General features: G+C 38.2%; 1 protein-coding gene across 3 annotated transcripts in view; it reads right to left on the bottom strand.

Moving 5' to 3' along the window:
* Positions 1-665: 665 nt before the first annotated feature.
* The window catches only part of fer (fer (fps/fes related) tyrosine kinase), a 70,475-nt gene continuing 55,388 nt past the window's right edge, over positions 666-15,752 (bottom strand). For 2 of the 3 annotated variants that reach the window (XM_026922376.3, XM_034300944.2), the window contains exons 17-19: positions 10,473-10,627; positions 2,897-3,019; positions 666-2,750 (exon numbers count right to left, since the gene is read on the bottom strand). In XM_026922376.3, the coding sequence (XP_026778177.1) occupies positions 2,614-2,750; positions 2,897-3,019; positions 10,473-10,627 (415 nt within the window). In that variant the 3' untranslated portion in view covers positions 666-2,613. The remainder of the gene's footprint in view (positions 2,751-2,896; positions 3,020-10,472; positions 10,628-15,752) is intronic. The other variant, XM_034300946.2, reaches the window with a different exon arrangement.

Below are 15,752 nucleotides of genomic sequence, written 5' to 3'. Positions count from 1 at the left end.
CTTTATCGACCTTGCTTTGTGTACAGGGTCACTGTTATGCTGGAACAGGTTTGTGCTCGCCCCTTAATTACAGTGAAGGGAAATTTATAAAGCTTCAGCATACAAAGACATTCTAGATAGTTGTGTGCCCTTAACTCTGCTCAAATATGGGCATGATGGTCTGGTGTTCACATACTTTTGGTCATATAGTGGATACATGACTCACAGAAAACTCCCAAGTACCTGTGAGATGTGAAGTGTTACAGTGGAGTACTATAAAAAGCTTTGTGGCATTCATTAATGGAATATTTGGCCAGATATTAAATTTCATTTTGTTTTAAAGGCACAAATTAGAGCTTTCTGGCCTAAATAAAAACACAAATAAATGACATTATAAACACCAGTTCAATTGGGAATCATACCAGTTAATAAAATTCTTTGCACTGGGATATTTGTATCTCCATATGTAGCATCTGATACATTCATGCATGCATTCCTATGCATGTTTCATATAACAGACTTCATAGAGTGCTGAAGAAAAAAAAGCATTCTCCTAACAATCTGAAATTATTTCTTAACTAATTTGGAGTATTTAACAACTATAGTAGTTTTTATAAATACAAATATTTATAAAAGCCATGCTTTTGAACAGAGGTGCTGACAAATGTGTTCAAATATACAGTATATGCTTTTTGTAGTTAGTTTATTTAACATAATTTAAAAACCAAAACAACAATGCATATTCCATCTAAAATTTGTAGGGGTTGACTACAGTCCTACCATTAGCTTTATAGGAATGTTTAGCAATGGAATATTTTCCTACATGGCCAAAGGTGCAATCAAAGTATCAAAATTCGAAAAGGTCTGTTATGGGAAAATACTCAAGCTAAGTCTATGAAAATATTTCTACACATGGTAATAAATGGCAACACCAGTAATATAGGATTAAATACACATCACAAACATAATTCCCAACCAAGCCAAAAATTAGTTCTTGAATCACTATGGTAATATTATTATGCATTATGTTTTTGTACAGCACTGTGACAACTGGCATTTCTCTACAGCTGGAATATTAAGTCATATGGTGCAACAAGGTAAGAAAATAGGCAGGTCAGTGTAGTGAGATAAAATCAATATACCACGTAACATACATTGACAGTAAGAGATATGATGAACAATATAAAAATAAGAAAACTACAAAGAAAAACAGTTATTTGAAATAAATAAAATGTCTGGTATCCAAATATAAAATTAAGGGGAAAACATAAGACCTCACTCAGCAGTAGTTTTAATGATGTAAGGTCACCACATCTGACCAGAAACCACTGGTAGTATTCTATCATGTGATGGAGGAACCTGAATGAGTACATGAATCAGTGCTGAATGATATAAACTCTGTCAAGAGCTTGGATCAGTCAGTACAGACATTTCACAAGACGGCCAACACTTTCAAACAAAACAATATAGGTGACACCAGGATGATTTTTACATATTCCAAACGTGCAAATGTTTTTATTATATGAGAACACAGTGATGCCTGGCCACACAGAAACTAAAAAGTCATTGACACTTTCAATTCATTATGATTTGCACAAAAAACACCTACAAAATTATTACATTATAGAATCTACAACAGTATTTACAAAATACCAAATGAATGTGGTCAGAGTACACCTTATAAAAGTAATAATTTCATTTATTACTCAGGAGTTCAGAGGAAATCATTTGTAAGGCACTGTTCAACCAAGTAGCAGAGATTAACAATCAGAAGAGAGAATTAAACCGCAAAGGGCATTTCAGTTTTTCCCAGTAGACAATGGATGATTTCATGTAATTATTCCGAAGCTAATTGTGCATCAATTACTTTCCAAGTTCATTTTTCAAAATACATTGTCATAAAATAATAATCACAAACTGAAACGTTCATAGAGATAAATTATTTGAGATTATTTGGCTTTGGTTGATAATTCAGAGAACTTTAAAGTAAAATACACACATAATAATGTAACATCTGGATCTCTTACTTGCTTAGAAGCCCATGCAGAACAGTAGCAGTCCAGTTATCAAAATGATGTGCAATAGCCTCTAAAATGAAAAATCTTGAGTTAAGCAGAGAGGTTATCTCTGACAGAGGTTTTACTTCATTATGCATTAGTCCATTCAGCACAAAGTAACAAAGAATGACTGCACTTAATGTGAATGTGTGTGTGTTTAAGAGGATGTGGCAAAAATATCAGTCAAATAAATGCAAAACAATTGGTCAACCTTGTTTCTCTCTGGTGTCATGGTTATCAACAACATGGCAAGTGGAATGCAACTTGGACATAAAAATTCTCTAATTTTGAATACCTTTTCCTCTATTCACTATCTATCTGCAGTTATAGAAATGTACAGTACATGGTAGAAATACTGACATTTTTTACATGAAAAGTAAATACCAATCTCCCTGGCATTGCCTCAAAAACAACTGCTGCATCAGCAATTCTTTCAGTCATGTGACAAAAAATGTGCAAAATAGTATCATATGTAGCAATGGACATGAGGGAAAAATATTTGGGTATTTCTCTTTGTAAATACGGGAGAGAAACGACATGAATGGCTTCATCTTGTTGGCCATGATCTAATTTGGAGCTATTTTTTCCTGACTGAAGAGAGTTCCCTAAGAATTTCGGCAAACTTGGGACGGTTTTCAGGTTTGTAATCCCAGCACCTCTGCATGATCTTGTAGACCTCATCTGGGCACTTTTGTGGGCACAACATTCTGTAACCTGCATTCATGGTAACAATTTTGATCAAAATTATGGCAGCTGTGAATTAAAAATTCATGAGAACCTTTCATCTAGTTAAAATAAAAGTAGTGGATAAAGGCATAACATGGATGTGTCTGTTGTGTGAAGCTGATAGGGGTTTATACCTTTTTCAACCTGCTCACGGGCTTGCTGGTTGGTCATGCCTGGGTAAGGACATACTCCCAGGCTAAATGTCTCCCACAGCAGGATCCCATAGCTCCACACATCACTCTCTGAGCTGTATCTCCCTGTGGAATATTTAAATATATATATAATCACATATATATATATACCCTTTACCAAAATTTGTTAATCATCAAAAAGTGTGACTACTTCTATAAAAGCAGAACTTTTGGCAGTTTGGTGTTCTATAGCACTTCAATGTGTGTCTACATAATGACAAGAAGACAAGAAGAAAAGACATCAGCCATGAGCTTAGAGGAGCAACTGTTGCTGCTCATCAGTCTGGGAAGGGTTATAAGGCCATCTCCAAACAATTTGAATTTCAGCATTGTACAGTGAGAAAGACTGTTTACAAATGGGGAGCCGTCGAGACAGTTGCCACAAAGGTTCTGAAACAATATCCTTTAGACTAGTGAGACCAAAGTGGACATGTCTGGTCATCATGCACAGCACCATGTTTGGCAAAAAGCAAACATAGCATATCACCACAAACACTTCATACCAATTGTCAAGAATGGTGGTGGACAGGTGATGGGTGGGATCTGTGCTTGTTTTGCAGCTACAGGACCTGGGAAACATATAGTCACTGAGACAATGATGAACTCCACTTTATACCAGAATATTCTTGAGACAAATGTGAGGCCATCTGTCCAGAAGCTTAACCTGGGTTGAAACTGGATCATGCAACAGGACAATGATTCCTAACACACCAGAATATCGATTGGCTAAAGATGAAATGGCTAAAGAAGAGAAAATCAAGATGTTGGATTGGCCAAGTCAAAGTCCACACCTCAACCTCAATGAAATGCTGTAGCACAATTTTATGAGAGCTGTGCATAATTGAATACCCTCAAACAGCAATGAACTGAAGCAATGTTGTAAAGAAGAGTGGGCCAAAATTTATCCTAAAAGATGTGAAAGACTTCAAGTTACTTTTGCTAAAGGTGGTTCTAGATGTTACTGAATTATAGGGTGTACTTATTGTTTCCAACCTGGGATTATTTGTTTGTTTATATAAGTTGTTTACAGAATAGAACACAGAATTGAAGGCAGGTGTACTTTCTTTTTCCACCCTATTGAAAAAAATGTATATATATATATATATATATATATATATATATATATATATATATATATATATATATATATATACAGTTGAGGTCAAAGGTTTACATACCCCTTTCAGAATCTGCAGAATGTTTATTATTTTACCAAAATAAGAGGGATCATACAAAATGCATGTTATTGTTTATTTAGTGCTGACCTGAATAAGATATTTCACATAAAAGAGGTTTACATAAAGTCCACAAGAGAAAATAATAATTGAATTTATAAAAATGACCCCGTTCAAAAATTTACATACCCTTGATTCTTAATACTGTGTTGTTACCTGAATGATCCACAGCTGTTTTTTTTGTTTACTGATAGTTGTTCATGAGTCCCTTGTTTGTCCTGAACAGTTAAACTGCCTGCTATTCTTCAGAAAAATCCTTCAGGTCCCACAAATTCTTTGGTTTTCCAGCATTTTTTGTGTATTTGAACCCTTTCCAACAATGACTGTATGATTTTGAGATCCATCTTTTCACACTGAGGACAACTGAGGGACTCATATGCAACTATTACAGAAGGTTCAAACACACACTGATGCTCCAGAAGGAAAAAACATGCATTAAGAGCCGGGGGGTGAAAACTTTTGAACAGAATGGAGATGTGTACATTTTTCTTATTTTGCCTAAATATCGTATTTTTTCATTTAGTACTGCCCTTCAGAGGCTACAGAAGATAGTTACATGTTTCCCAGAAGACAAAATAAATTAAATTTACCCTGATCTTCAAATTCAAAAAGTTTTCACCCCCCAGCTCTTAATGCATGGTTTTTCCTTCTGGAGCATCTGTGAGCGTTTGAACCTTCTGTAATAGTTGCATATGAGTCCCTCAGTTGTCCTCAGTGTGAAATACAGTCATTGTTGGAAAGGGTTCAAATACACAAAAAATGCCGGAAAACCAAAGAATTTGTGGGACCTGAAGGATTTTTCTGAAGAATAGCAGGCAGTTTAACTGTTCAGGACAAACAAGGGACTCATGAACAACTATCAGTAAACAAAAAAACACAGCTGTGGATCATTCAGGTAACAACACAGTATTAAGAATCAAGGGTATGTAAACTTTTGAACGGGGTCATTTTTATAAATTCAACTATTATTTTCTCTTGTGGACTATATGTAAACCTCTTTTATGTGAAATATCTTATTCAGGTCAGCACTAAATAAACAATAACATGCATTTTGTATGATTCCTCTTATTTTGGTAAAATAATAAACATTTTGCAGATTCTGAAAGGGGTATGTAAACTTTTGACCTCAACTATATATATATATATATATACATATATATATATATATATATATATATATATATATATATATATATATATATATATATATATATATATATATACACAGCGGGTAAAAAAATATAAAATATAAAAAAATATATATATACACACACACACACACAGCGGGTAAAACAAGTATTGAACACATCACCATTTTTCTCAGTAAATATATTTCTAAAGGTGCTATTGACATGAAATTTTCACCAGATGTTGGTAACAACCCATGCAATCCACACATGCAAAGAAATCAAACCATACATTTGAGGTCAAAAGTTTACATCCCTCTTTCAGAATCTGCAAAATGTTAATTATTTTACCAAAATAAGAGGGATCATACAAAATGCATGTTATTGTTTACATTTACATGACGCCCTTTTCCAGAGCGACTTACAATTAGGCATGGAAAGCCAAGACACCAGCTGAAATCAATAAGTAATTAGCAATAGCAATTAGCAATAAGTAATTAGCAATCCTGCCCCTTGTCAGTGCAAAATAATATCAGCTGGTTCAGTCCCAACTGATGGCCTATAAAAAGGTGTCTCATTACCAAGGTGTCACACAAGAAACATCTCATGATGGGTAAAAGCAGAGAGCTCTCTCAAGTCCTTCGCAACCTTATTGTTGCAAAACATACTGATGGCATTGGTTACAGAAGGATTTCAAAACTTCTGAATGTTCCAGTGAGCACTGTTGGGGCCATAATCCGGAAGTGGAAAGAACATCATTTCACTATAAACCAGCCACGACCGTGTGCTCCTCGCAAGATTTCTGACAGAGGAGTGAAAAAAATTATCAGAAGAGTTGTCCAAGAGCCAAGGACCACTTATGGAGAGCTTCAGAAACACCTGGAATTTAGCAGGTACAATTGTTTCAAAGAAAACAATAAGTAATGCACTCAACCTAATTCCTAATTCCTAAATTCCTAAATGGTAAATGCCATTTTTTTGTGGAACCTCTTAAAATAAAGCTGAAAGTCTACACTTCGATCACATCTTGATTGTTTTATTTCAAATCCATTGTAGTGGTGTATAAAGGCAAAATCACGAAAACTCTGTCATTGTCCAAATACTTCCGGACCTAACTGTATATATAAGAATGACGGCCAAACAGCAAATCTGGCAGACTTCTGGCTGACAGTCACTGAGACACTTATGCTGAGTTTGACTAGAGGTTGCAACTTTCCAAACTCCAACCAGGAAAAGCCAAAGAAAATGCTCTCTTAACATGAAATTTTTACTCAACTTGGAGTAGTCTTCTCAATTATGAGTTTCTGCCCAGTTTACGGCATGATATCACATCAGCATGGCTGTGCACAGCATCAGACATGCAGACATAGTCGCTTGTTAAACCTATAACACTGACTATACAGATCACTGATCACCACTTGGCTGGCTAGCTTGTTGCTAACAAAAGATGAACATGGAGGCATAAATTTTTTCCCCCCACTTTTTATGTCAAATGCACTGTGGTTGAAAATGACTTGATTCTGACCTGTGAATTACCACTTATGAGGTAAGTTGAATGCTGCATTCAAACAATAAAACACAGCAGTTTCTCCATGTGATGTGCTTGGTGTCCATGATCACCTGGGTACAATGTAGATCTCAATTTTTCTCTGTTTTCATGTCAAATCAATTTCTTTTCACCCCACGTAATTCACACCAAATTCAACTTTTCTATAACTTGTCTTCAGATTTTGGCCTTTTCAGGTGCTGTTACACAGCTAAATATTTTTTAAATTTCTATAGATGTGAGTAGGATGCCAGTAATAACTTCCTGCCTCTGAAAAAATTCCATTTCTTTCACTGTTTGATGCTTTGTAGCTCTCTGCAAGCTTTTACTTTTATGGAGATTTGTGGGTGTTATTAAGTGCAAAGTAATCTTCTTCTTGAATATGTCATCCTAAAGTGAATCATTCCTTTTATACCACAGCAATTAACAATGATTACATTTTTTTATTTATTAAAGAAAATCAATTTTTATTCGTTAGTTATATTTTATTGTGAAATGTCTGCAAAACAACTTAGTTTCTTTTATAACTTCTTGTTCCCTCAGAAGCCTCTCTTTTTCTCAGTCTTGAGACAAAAAAATTGTTTTGTTTGTCTGTTTTGTTCAGTTTGTTACCAAGAACCAGCAAAGGACAATGTCCTTTGTCCTGAAGATGTTCCTGTAATGGCACATCAGCTTTAAATCTGACTGACCTGACACCGGAGAGTCCTTCCATAAATGTTTAATTAACATGAAAGCATCACCATTATCTTTGTTAAATAACCACACATTTTTAAATTCAATTATTATTAGACTTAGATGTGGAGCTTCTGCCAAAGAAGTCCCTGTGAATTAGCTGTTAATTATAGAAACGATAATGTATTAGAATGACCACATTAATATAAAATTGCTTAAAACTGATTTGATGGAAAATTTTTCAACACCTGACCAGATTTTAAAATTCACTGTAGTACAAATGAAAATTAAGTTACAGTATATGAAATGGGTCATAATCATGTAAAAAATATGTTTGATATATACCCAACATACACTATATGACCAAAAGTATGTGGACACCTGACCATCACACTCATATGGCCTTGCTGAATGTCCCATTCCAAAACCATGAGCATTAATACGGAGTTGGTCCACTCTTTGCTGCTATAAGAGACTTCACTCTTCTGGGAAGGCTTTCCCCTTGATTTTGGAATGAGGCTGTGGGGATTTGTGCCCATTCAGACTCAAGAGCATTAGTGAGCAACTGTCGCTGGGCAAGAAAGCCTGGCATAACAATTCATCTCAATTATATAATGGGCTGAGGCAAATACATGGGTATACTTTATACTGCAACAGTGAGTGCACTCCTCTCAGTTAAAATACAAACTTTGTGAAGGTTTTTCTTTGTTTAACTGCCAACAGATAATGAAATGAAGATCTCACTGGATTAGTGAAATTTACATAATTATATACAATGGCAAGACATGTTAATCTGGTGGTCAATATGGCCATTTACACAACAACTCTTCCAAGCTTCCCTAACTGAAGCATCAAAGCACTCTGAGGATGATAAGGCACACTGAAACATGCTCATGGCAGCCATACTACACACTAGCAGTAGAGCACTGGGCTACAAGAACAATAAACACCAAGGCTGGTATGTTAACAATGACAGGAATGAAACCTGCCCAATCATAAGACAGTGGTTGATGTAACTATGCTCAACCATGTCCCTCGACACGCAACACAGGAGGGCATGACCAAACCAGCTAGAACAATGGGAATGGATTAAGAAGCTGTGGGCCCTGATGGAATACCAGCTAAAATTCTCAGGGTAGGTGGAAATGACCTCCTCAACACATTCACACTTTGGTGTGGTATCTGTTCAGCACCAAAATAAACACTTTATTTTAAATAATAGATTTTTTTTAACATACAACCTACCAACCTTGCAAAAAATTTAAGGGTTCCGAGGAAGATAAGCTGCCCCGACAACTTGTTAGATGCCCTCATCGAGTACATCAGCGTCAATCAGGAGACCATTTTCTGGTACAAGACACTGTTCATTCACAGTATCATTGGATACTGTAGTTGTTAACAGCTATATTCCCCACAAAGAGATGGCCAACGATTGAAATGAAAACCATGATCTATAATTGTACATGTCTGTCCTTTAATTAAATTGAGTATTCAATGCTATGCCGTACTTAAATTGGGAGACTAAATTTGTGCTAATTTTTAAAAAATAAATAGAATTATTTAAAAAACAGGTGGAAATTATGGAATTTTGAGCTACATTTGCACAGGATTCCTTTGAGTGCACAGATGGGAGTATCTTCAGAGAAGCAGCTACCAAAGTTGTCATCTCACATTGTGTTTAAGTGAATATGCAGCAACAGTGAATTAGTGCATTGATGATGTCACAGTCACACAAACCATCACCACATGTGCCAACTAGAAGCCATGGTTTACAGCTGAGGTCCACAAGCTGCTGAAAACCTGGGACGCCACATTTAGAGCAGAAGATTAGGCGGCGCTAAGGATGGCAAGAACAAGCTTGTCCTATGGCATCAGGCGGTCGAAGCACAATCATGCAAAGAAAATCTCCAGCCACATCAACTACACCAAAGATGCCACCCCAGTTGCACTCAACACCTTCTATGCACCATTTGAAGCACTAAACACTGCTTGTCCTCAATGCATGTGAGGAAGACGCTTTCCAGAGGCAACCCTCGCAAAGCCGCGGGACCCGATAACATACCTGGGCGAGTGCACAAAGACTGTTTTAATCAGCTGGCTGATGTCCTGACTGATTTCTTGAACATCTCCGAGTCAAGCAGTCGTCCCACAGTGTGTTATGGCTCAGTTCAGTTCAGCTCTGGTTTGGGAATTGCAGCTTCTACTCCCAGACTCCTGAACACTGTGCTTTCCCTCTCTACACACATCACCCTGCATCCAAGTAACCCTACTGCACAGACACTTTAAATCAAAAGTGACGAGGTACGTCACTTTGTTCATTTACTACACTGACATACTGTTTATAGTACACTAACACTTTGATTGCACTGACTCGTTACAGTACTGCGATGACCCCTAAATTTCAGTCCTCTCAGGTTGCTTTCGCAACCATTACTTCAGTCACTTTATACTCAATTTCATTATAGTTGTAGCTGTACTTCAGTGTCACTTCAGTTCAGTTTTTTTGTCATGTACATTGTTCTATATGATTGGAGTATTTATGATCTACTGCCCCTCCGTGTACTCACCCTCACTGTTTCCAATACCTCTTCCCCTGCACTCTTCTTATTCTTGTTGCAATTTATTTATGTCCTGTCGGCACTGTGTATGTCATACATGTATCTTGCACCATGGGTCCAGGAGAAACGTTACATCTCACTGTGTACTGCACACTGTATATGGTTGTGCAAGCAATAAAGATCTACTTGAAAATCAGAATAAGGAAAGAAAAAATAAAAAAAATAAAAATTCCAGCACCTTAGATGATTTGACTATCGTTCAGAACATAGCACTTGCCACATTGATGCTGCTTAAAACTCCAGCACCTGGAAAAAATGTTGCACACTCAACATTAAAAGGAATGCGGGGAGGAATTAAGAAATTAAGACCAAGATCTTTACCATAATTAAGTGCCTCTGGTGCAGTCCACTTGATAGGAATTTGCTTGAGGCCAGAAGATGAATAAATCCCATCATCTTCCTGACGTGACATGCCAAAGTCACTGATTTTCAACAGGTTGTTCTCCCCCACCAAGCAGTTCCGGGCAGCTAGATCCCTGTAACAGACACATCAAGAGTGAGATAGTGATGTGATTTTTTTTCTCCCTCCCCCACCACAAACACCACCAGTGTGTCAGCATATCCGGGCCCCAAATTACTGTATACTACACTGAAGGGTTGCAACAACTAAACAAAAAAAAATAAAAAATAAAAAATAAAAATAGTTGGAAACGAATTTCATTACTGATTAGTTGGCAGTGGCATGCTACATCACTTCACATTTCATAGAAATTGTGGAACAGGTTACAACAGAAAGTATGGGAACATTTACGCAATGCTGCTGGCCTCATGACATTTTTGAGTGTGCAATATTTTGTTTTGTAATCACTTGATTGTGATCAGTGGGAGAAACAGTGGAAATATGATGTACCTGCTAGAATCATACTTATTAACAGCCATGTATTGAGTTTTCTAGATGTATTGCACATTTATGGTCATATTTATCAACCTGTCCTGCCAGAAAACATTATCTTGTGCTACATTGTCCAAAAAGTTGGCAGTCTGTGAATAAGTTCTCAAATGAATGTTTTATCATTTCAAAACTCATATCATGAAGTATGTGCATTATGCAGTGCTGTGCAGTACATAGTGAAGATATTTAAATAAATTCACTTTTTTTATTGTTGACAAATGCTACATCATTTAATTTTCTTATACACAATACATATTTTAGTATACACAATACATATTTTTTAAATATATTGTGGTGTGTCAGGTCTCCAACCTGCTTTCAGTTCACATCACATCATTGATCCCAAAAAGATTAACTGATTCTGTGATTGAAAACTTTGGAGTTGATTGAACACACTGAAAATAATTTGCCTCACACATCACTGAAAACTGATTAAACTGTATACGTGTGCAGCGTTGGCTGCGAAGGCAGTCCCAGAGCTGTCGATTTCCCTTTGGAGCAGTCATGCGATGACACCCACGCCTTCGACCAAGTGAGAGTCAGAGAAGGTCAACAAATCCAGCCTAATGTTGTGCTCTCTCACCCGTACTTTTCAGTTATTAAGGACAGTTTACATTGAGTGATGCAGGACACTCAAACCAAGGAAGAGATGACCCAGCTGTCGGTGCCGAAGAGCTGTCGTTAACTCATGTTCCATGTGGCTCATCATAATCCCATGGGGAAGATTAAAACACTAAATCATCTCATGGCCCATTTCTATTAGCCAGGCACTCGCGGCAAAGCTTGCAGGTGGAGTGTGGCATGTTGCGAATGACAGCTGGTGAATCCGCCAGCCACCCCAACAGCTCCTTTGGCGCTCTTCTCTTAATCGAAGTCCCCTTTGAAATAATTAGCATGGACCTCATTGGGTCATTAAAATGGACTTCACAAGGGCATTGCTTTGTGTTAGTTCTAGTGGACTACGCAACGTAATACCCGGAAGCTGTGACTCTTTTTTCTGTGGACTTTAGAAAAGTCAATGCAGTGGCTAAATTTGATGCATACCCATTGTGATGCATTGATGAACTGCTTGATCGGATAGGTGTGGTTCGCTTTTTTCGACACAGGACTTAAGGGGTATTGGCAGATTCTGATATCCTGAGAAAAACAGCCATTTCCACTCTGTGTTACCATCAATTTGTCACCCTTCCATTTGGTTTGTTTGGAGCCACAGCGAAGTTTCATTGTCTCATGGATACAATACTCCGCCCTCACAATGCATTTGCCGCTGCTTATTTAGTTGACATTATCATTTAAAGTAACAACCGGCAGGGGCATTTACAACATCTGAGAGGTGTCCTGAGATCCTTGAGATGGGCGGGACTCACAGCAAATCCAAAGAAGTGTGCAATTGGATAGGTCGAAGTATGGTATCTGGGCTTCCACTTAGGCCATGGGCAGGTGCATCCCCAAATTAATAAGACAGCAGCGATTGTGGCCTGCCTGAGATGCAAGACCAAAAAGGGGGTTAGGCAGTCCCTGGGACTGGCTGGCTATTATCATAGGTTTGTGCCTAATTTTTCTGATGTCCCAAGCCCGCTGACTGACCTCACTTGTCAGCTGCAGGCAATCATGTGTGATGATTCTCACCTGTGTCTTATTACCACCAATTTACTTATGTGTGTTTCTTTGTTCTTTCAGTGACTGTCATAACCAGAGATAATGAGTGATCTAGCTGGCAGAGCATGCAGAACACACAGACACACACATCCACATGAATATCAACTTGAACATGAACAAGGAAAAAACTGCAAGCTAGTAATGGCCCCTTTTTTATTCATGCACTGAAAGTGCCCTGAAAAAGTGTGGTGTAAATAAATGCATTGCTAAAATTCCACCTGCCTCACAAGTCTTCCTCCGCACCCTTACATACCGGGTATTTATATTTTTAAGTAAATACTTTTGGTACTTTGTGGTCAGCTTATGACAAATCTTTATTTTTGTATTAATTGTGTTCGCTTTGAACTTCTCAAACTTGTCTTCTTTTTCCACTGTGAGGCTTGCAGGATGACAGAGATGGTGAGTACTTCAAGGCCTTTATAAGACATGGCTCCTTTTAAATAACATCTTGCTCACTAAACCCAAAACACATTTTAGGGTAAACGGGTCGGTTTATACAGGAAGCACTAAAAAGACAAGGTACATACCAGCCATATAGGTGCCTCACAGTAAATTGAATTAATCAGTCTCATGAAATATCCCATTTTTATTTAGAAATTAAAATTACAACTGTCAAATAAGTCAAAGTTATTAAAACCCCAGTTTTAGCGGAGAGCTATAATAATCAATGACCTGGTTTCTGAAGGCTTAGTTCTGAAAAGTCTGACTTCTTGCAATATCAGAGTAATAACAACGAAGCAATAAAATGCAAGTGTCTGTAGATGTGTGCTCTGCTTTAGAGCTCAGTCGCGCTGAGCTTATGAAGATGAATAACCATGTGAGATATGTGGCCACACCTCCTGGAATGTGAAACAAAGAGAACAACAGAGAGAAAACTGGTGGGGATTTCAATGTCTCCACATGTGGTAGATGACCAGCGATAGAAAATATAAATATATTTTTGATGACAAAAGTTCCAAAGCGCAATGGAAGCGTAATGGGAATAACGTTACAGAGTTTGGTTTTTATTTTTCCTCAGTAAACGGAGATAACTGACTGAGTGACCATGTTAGTAAGCACAGAGTAACAGAAATGTTATGCATGGACAGATTTCCCTGTTGGTGTTAGAAGGGTTACATGTGTCTGCACACATGGGCGGAGGTTATACAAGAAGAGAATCTTAAAAAAAAATTTAACTTCTTCAAGGCCTGGTCTATACCTTCCTTGGAAATATGTGTGCCTTAAGGGATTATAAAACTTTTAAGAGTGCTTATTGTGACCATGTTTGATGTTCATTGCAGATATCATGGCGAAAGTTTAATTAATAAAGGATGAAGTTTCTTCTGGCAAATGTGTCACTAAACTAGCTAAAGGTTTTGCAGTGTCTTTAGAAATGCATGGACTGTTCTGGAAGTTGTTTTCCAGATAAGCTTGAACTTCTTTCATTGAGTAGAGTAACTTTGCAGACTTTTTGAGCCTGGTGATAGGCATAAGATTCAAGATTCAAAGAACTTTATTAATCCCAGGGGGAAATTGCTTTGCCATGTTACAATTGCTCTCAAAAAGAAAGAAAGAAAGAAAGAAAAAGAAAATAAATATATACCCATTTTATAAATATACATACTAAATTTGTATTGCACATGAAAGTCCCTTATTGCACATGAATTGAACATGTATTGCATATGCATTACACATGAAAGTCCTAGCACTTATAGAGAGGAGTTGTACAGCTTGATGGCCACAGGGATAAAGGATCTTCTGAAGCGCTCAGTGGAACACTTGGCAGTGATCAGTCTCTGGCTGAAAGTGCTCCTCTGGTCGACCAGCACACTGTGTAGCAGGTGAGAAGGTTTGTCCAGGATTGAGTGGAGTTTTGACAACATCCTTCTCTTCGCCACAACGTGAACAGGGTCCAGCTCCATGCCACGTACAGATCCAGCCCTCCTGATTGGTTTGTCCAGTTTGTTTCTGTCTGCCACCTTCATGCCACTTCCCCAACAGACCACTGCATAGAAAATGACAATAGACACCACAGACTCATAGAACATCTGCAGCATGGTGTTGCAGACATTGAAAGACCTGAGCCTCCTCAGAAAATACAGCCTGCTCTGGCCTTTCTTGAAGAGTGCTGTTGAGTTTGATGTCCAGTCCAGTTTGTTGTCTATATGGACTCCCAGGTATTTGTAATCTGCAACAATCTCAACTTCCTTACCATGGACAGACAAAGGAGTGACGGGGGTCCTGGATTTTCTAAAGTCCACTACAAGTTCCTTTGTTTTCCTGACATTGAGCTGTAGGTGATTGAGCTCACACCAGGTAACAAAGTTGTCCACTACCATCTGATATTCTGAGGTGTCACCACCCTGAATACATCCAACAATCACAGAGTCATCAGAGAACTTCTGAAGGTGGCAGGATTGAGAGTTGTAACTAAAATCAGATGTATATAGGGTAAAGAGGAAGGGAGAAAGAACTGTCCCTTGAGGAGCACCGGTGCTGCAGATCACAGTGTCGGACACAGTTCTGTATGCGGACGTACTGGGGGCGGCCAGTGAGGTAGTCCATAATCCAAGAGACCAAAGGAGTGTACACCTGCATGTTCTTCAACTTCTCCTCCAGTAGGGTGGGCCTGATGGTGTTAAAGGCACTAGAGAAGTCAAAAAACATAAACCGCACAGAGCTCCCCGATTTCTCTAGGTGAGTATAGGTTCGATGGAGCAGGTGGACGATGGCATCATCCACTCCAAGTTGAGGCTGGTAGGCAAACTGTAATGGATCAAGGAAGGGTTTGACAAGGGGCCGAATGGATCTGAGGATCAGTCTCTCGAAAGCTTTCATTAGGTGAGAGGTCAGCGCTACTGGCCTGTAGTCACTGGGGACACAGGGCCGTGCTACTTTTGGTACCGGCACTAAGCAGGATGTTTTCCATAGCACCGGGACCCTCTCCAGATGTAGGCTCAGGTTAAAGATGTATTGTAGCACACCACAAAGTTGCGGGGCACAGACTTTTAGTATTCTTGAGCTGATTCCATCAGGGCCCGCAGCCTTTGTAGGACTAAGTCTGCTCAATT

The sequence above is a fragment of the Pangasianodon hypophthalmus genome, chromosome 27 (assembly GCF_027358585.1).
Source record: "Pangasianodon hypophthalmus isolate fPanHyp1 chromosome 27, fPanHyp1.pri, whole genome shotgun sequence".
In the NCBI taxonomy this organism is placed as follows: domain Eukaryota; kingdom Metazoa; phylum Chordata; class Actinopteri; order Siluriformes; family Pangasiidae; genus Pangasianodon; species Pangasianodon hypophthalmus.
Note: the sequence above shows the minus strand (reverse complement) of the source record. Positions and strands in the feature narration are given on the sequence as shown.